This window comes from Arachis hypogaea, chromosome 7, assembly GCF_003086295.3.
Source record: "Arachis hypogaea cultivar Tifrunner chromosome 7, arahy.Tifrunner.gnm2.J5K5, whole genome shotgun sequence".
Taxonomy (NCBI): Eukaryota; Viridiplantae; Streptophyta; class Magnoliopsida; order Fabales; family Fabaceae; genus Arachis; species Arachis hypogaea.
The window spans coordinates 21,588,200-21,593,429 of NC_092042.1; the positions used below are offsets into that span (position 1 = coordinate 21,588,200).

General features: G+C 27.9%; 2 protein-coding genes across 2 annotated transcripts; both read right to left on the reverse strand.

The window, feature by feature from the left end:
* Positions 1-1,685: 1,685 nt before the first annotated feature.
* Positions 1,686-3,645, reverse strand: LOC112704030 (ferritin-3, chloroplastic-like). The gene is made up of 5 exons (XM_025755613.3): positions 3,558-3,645; positions 3,198-3,259; positions 2,010-2,075; positions 1,849-1,912; positions 1,686-1,735 (listed from the first exon to the last, which is right to left on the reverse strand). Exons 1-5 carry the CDS (start codon positions 3,610-3,612, stop codon positions 1,686-1,688), a joined length of 297 nt encoding a protein of 98 aa, XP_025611398.2. The 5' UTR covers positions 3,613-3,645.
* Positions 3,646-4,170: 525 nt separating this feature from the next.
* On the reverse strand, positions 4,171-5,006 carry LOC140174317 (ferritin-3, chloroplastic-like). Its single transcript, XM_072198751.1, has 3 exons — positions 4,592-5,006; positions 4,401-4,484; positions 4,171-4,237 (listed from the first exon to the last, which is right to left on the reverse strand). The coding sequence occupies exons 1-3, from the start codon at positions 4,942-4,944 to the stop codon at positions 4,171-4,173; spliced, it is 504 nt and encodes a 167-aa protein (XP_072054852.1). The 5' UTR covers positions 4,945-5,006.
* Between the last annotated feature and the right edge of the window lie 224 nt (positions 5,007-5,230).

Consider the following 5,230-nt stretch of genomic DNA (forward strand, 5'->3'; position numbering starts at 1 on the left):
AAAGAAAAAAATTACACTTGTCATATTGAAATTTTTAAAATGATTTTATTTTTAAATTTCTTCAACGAAAAATTCATGATAATAAAAATTATTAGCGGGTCAATTTTTCAGAAGAGTTCATGATAATAATGGAGGAAGCATCTATTATGAGGCAATTCCCTAAATCTCAAAATGTTTTAAAAGGCACCTTAATAGCAGAAAATTTTTTATCCATAATTAAAACCTCCATCTAAAGAATATCTAAACTGATTACTAAGTTCATACAATAATATTTCAAAAAATCTTTTTTCTATTATCTCTAAAATCTTCTTGCAAAAACATTTAAGGCTCATCAATGGCTAAATCCAACACTTAATAATAGTCCATCATTAGTTTTAATCTCACTCAGTATCATTATAATAATTGTCCCTCGGTTTATTTCAGTTTACTCACGTGATAAAAATTGAGCAACACCTGCACAAACGGTCCTTTCTATTGTCTTTGATAGAAATTACCTCTTGGGAGAGACACTTATCAATTTTTTTTTATTACGAGAGAGAGAAGTAATTTTTTTATTTTTTTATAAATACTTAAATAAATTTTTAAAAAATTACAATTTAATTTTAAAAATTGTATTAGACATCAATACTACTATTTTTCACAAATAAAAAATTCAAAAAAATAACTTTTAAAACTTTTCAAACCAATAGCACAAAACTTGCAATAGACTTATAGTATACACGACATCTTTTGAGACAAGTTTTTAATACATTTTCCTTCGTCATCTCACTTTATGTTATACTTTTATTTAACCACGTGTCTTTTTTCATGCTTCCTATGGGTGTATTTGTAAGATGTTCTTAATCTATATTGTGATGTGTCTTAATTACTCTACTTTATTTGTTGCTTTGAATTTAAAGGTGTTGTAGTGCTAGTCATTCCACAACACTCTGAAATCAAAATTTTATTAATATATCTGCCTAAAGATATTGCACAGATAATGGTAAGTGAATTATGTTTCACTCTAAAATAAGTGAATTATGTTTCACTACTCCCTATAATCTAAAAATGGAGAAAAAGAATGTGTAGCATTGCAACATGAACAATATAGTTTAACTAGAAGAAATTCAAATATATAGTTCCGGTATATTATTGCTAGATCATCAAGTAAAAAATTAAGCATGGAATTTTATAACTCATTATCTTGCATTTTTTTTACCATCTACTCATCAAATCATGACGAAAATTTTATATAAACATTTCATTTTCACTCATATTCACAATATGTCAACATGTATTAGGTATATCAGATCAAAATATTTTAGAAAAAAGAGTATAACAAATCACAAATCACAAATCATTATACAGAGAGTGAGAATTTACTGGGAAGATAGATTTCTACCTCATAAAGAGATATTAACAAAACAGAATAATACCATCAATTTAACTAAGTGAATGTCGAGAATAAATAATTTCTCAAAAATAATTTCTAAAAATCAAATGATTATAGATACTTCTAAAATAATTTTCCTCCAAACATACATGCCTGACTATTTCAAACAGGGGTAACAAAATCCGACAACAGAACAGGAAGAAATTAAGGTCCTTGAAAGAAGAAAACCGAAAACTAAAAGACAAAATAAAATTGAAAAAAAAAAAACACGATGTATCCCAGTGATAATATTTTCTTTTATAGATATATAATATCATGCAGCCACTTCTCCATTAAGAAGCATTTGATCAAAGTGCCAAACTCCTGCAATTCCATTAGTAAAACAACTTTAATTTCACGTCCAAGTATTTGAAGTGTATGAAGTATGAACAAGTGTTTTTATGTATAGGTGCGAGTAAGAGTAACAAATAAAGTACCATGTCCTTTGCCTAGCCTTCTTAATTCAGCTACATATTCTGAGATCTTTTTAATGTCTTCCACCTAAATAAAAGGGGGATTAAGCATTGAACAAAATTTATAGTATGATGTTATATTTGAAGTTCAACAGTGAGAAGAATCACATTGGATTTTGCCTTACCTGACCCACCAAAAACTCGGTTTCAATAAAGTCAGCGAGCTGCACATCTTTGTTTTGTGTTGCTATCTGCATATTAGTGGAAGTAAAATAAAATAAAACTTAAAAAATTGTCGGTATGTAGCAATTGTCATAGTGTAAAATGAAATGAGAAATATTTGTTCCTTACTATTTCTCTAAGTGGAATATCAAGAACCGAGTACAAGAGTATCGTTTAAAGTCTCAAAGATTCGGTTTGATGATTTAGAGTTATATTGAGTTCTTAAGAAGACGTTACAAGGAGAACAATAATACCTCATCTTTCAACTAAATATCTAATAATTCTGCTTTGTGAGTTTAATAGCTAAATTGCAACCATTATTTTTCTCTTGAAGAGGTTACAAAATTCACTGTACATGAGCCTAAGAAAATGAGCTCCAATATCTCATGAAGAAAAAAAAAAATCTCATTAAAAAAGTAACTTATTTTTTTTATATCAACTAAACCTAAGAGACAATTCATGACCTCATAGTCATATAAGGAAATGAGCCCATAACATTGTAACCTCATGACATATATATTATTTTAAATATATACACTCAGGTATAATTTTTAACTTAATGTCTCTTGCATGTCATACTAACTTTAGTTTCGAAATTCTTACAGATATGCATCCCATTGTGATGGGAATGACAAATCTGAAATATTTAAAATTCAGAATAAAAAGACTGTGACAATTTTATATTTTTAAATCACTCTATAATTTTATTCAGATAACTCCTCAAACTTGGACGGGCATAAAATATTTCCGAACAATGTTAATATAGTCCAAACACTATTATAGCCTTCATGTATCACGAGAAACCACTAGAAATAGCCCATCTCATATAATATTTCCCTTCTATAGAGATCTAACAAATTTACCATTGTGCCTTTAATTTGATGTGTGTGACTATGAATAAGATCAAGAAACGCACTTTAATTAAGAAAACTATCGTTATTATGATAGTAGAAAGAAGTTAGAGAGACATGTTCTCTATTGTATTTGAGATCTCATCAAGTAGAGAAAAATTTTCTCTAATATGCTTGCCTTGCTCTTCATTTTTTTTTTCCTATTTGATCTTTTTATGTCTTAATTCCATATCCTTTTGAGCATAGTTAAATTAAAAAACTTTAGGCTTAAACAAACATAGAATTGAAGAAATGACCAACCTTATGTAAATTTAGAAGCTTCTCATTGTTCAACCTTTCTAGAGACAATGCAAGTTCCATTGCTGCATGAAAAGGCCAAACAGAATTACCAATTATAATATGAGGAACAAACTAATTCTTCATTTATAATGAAGGGAACAGATTAATCATGTTTGTCTAATGGATAATGCATGTAAAATTCTCATAATAATTGTTCAGATTGAAAAATTCACGAGTATAGAACATGAAACTATTAAAAAAAACAATCTACACTCACCGCACCACGTCAAATTTTTCATTGATGAGGATGAACATGAAAATCAAATGCTTTTACTAAAAGCAATAAATAAAAATCACACACAACAATTCATAATTAATTACCATTTAATGCGTCACCCTTTTCTGCATGATCAAACTCTGTAAATGGCATCAGCATTGACTCCAGCTTCACCCTGCCTCCTCTTTTATTCTGGTACCATCCAAAAAAATAAAAAAAAAAACATTGATAGAAAAAATGGCTATTAAGAATAGCGTATTATATATTTTTATATAATTTTATATATTATTTAAATTAATATTATTAAAGTTATAATTATGATAATTTAATTTAAAATTTTGTTAACTTGTGTCTTAAAAACACAGATTACAAACACTATAAAAAATATTTCATAAAAATTATTTAAAAAATAAATATTTTTATATTTTAATGTATTAAATATATTAAAAATATTTTAAAAAATTTATTATTATATTTTAAAATATATCCGTAAGATATAGATTAACTGAATCCTTTAATTTAAGGTCCTTTTGTGTTAAATTATATATGTTACCATATATAGTTACTTTTATAAAGCATATTTGTGACAATTTTTATTAAGTTGGAGTAGCATTATTGCTCCATAGTTTGTTAGAATTAATTATATTTTTGTGTTCAAAGGAAAAATAAATAAAATTAATAATATTGTAATTTTGGAGTAATTAACAAAATATCAGTTCATGCCTGGTATTCCATCATGATCTCAGCATGCTGTCGTTCCTCCATACTTGATTCCTTGAAATATCTAAAAAAAATTGTATGTAACTAATTAATCAACGTTTTTGATAACCAATTGTCCCTATTAATTTATCTTTTTATTTATTAAATATAAAAGGTATTAACAAATATGAAATTAATCAAAATAATATATACTGTAATTAAGATTAAGAGATTCGAGATTTAATTACTTGGCGAATCCCTTGAGTGCAACATTGTCTCTGTCAAAGTAAGCATACATGGCATGATAGACGTAGGAGACATTATATTCCACACTGAATCAAGAAAAGAAGAAACCGCTTATACAAATATAATGCCGTGAGAAAATAGCAACATTAATTAAAATAAGATATGATAAAAAATTAAAAATGTTAGTTATTACTTGATCTGTGCATTGAGTGCAGCCTCACAATGACTACTATAACCTTGGCGAGCCAGAGATTGATGGGGCATTTTGGGTATAGAAAGAAGCTCTTTTTTCACTTCCTCAAAAGGTTTAAACACTATACCCAAAACGGCTTTGTTATTACCATGATCAGCCATTGATGAGGAGGCGGAGTAGGCCGCCGCCTTAACCGCCGCAACCCCGCCGGGTTTTCTCCTCATCACCGCACAAGAAGAACTCTTCACATTGTTGGCCAATTTGCTTGAAAGGTTGTAGTGATGATGAAGCTGGGGTCTACTTGAAAGTGAGGCTGATGACATGGATGAACAACTTCCTAATCCTAACACCATGTTCAGATCAACAATGTGAGAATGAGGGAGTGAGAGAGGGGGAGGAAAATATGCAATGGAACGCGAAATATTTGGAGGATCAACTGCAACTTATTAGAATTCTTTGTTAAATAAAGAATGTTATGTGTAGTTACAAGAAAAAAAGAGTAACGATAAAAATATTTAATTTATATTATTATTCTTATTCGTATAGAATACGTATTTAAATATAAAATAAACATTAAAAATATATTAAATAATATATATTTATGCATAAATATATAATATTTAATTTTTGATAAATACA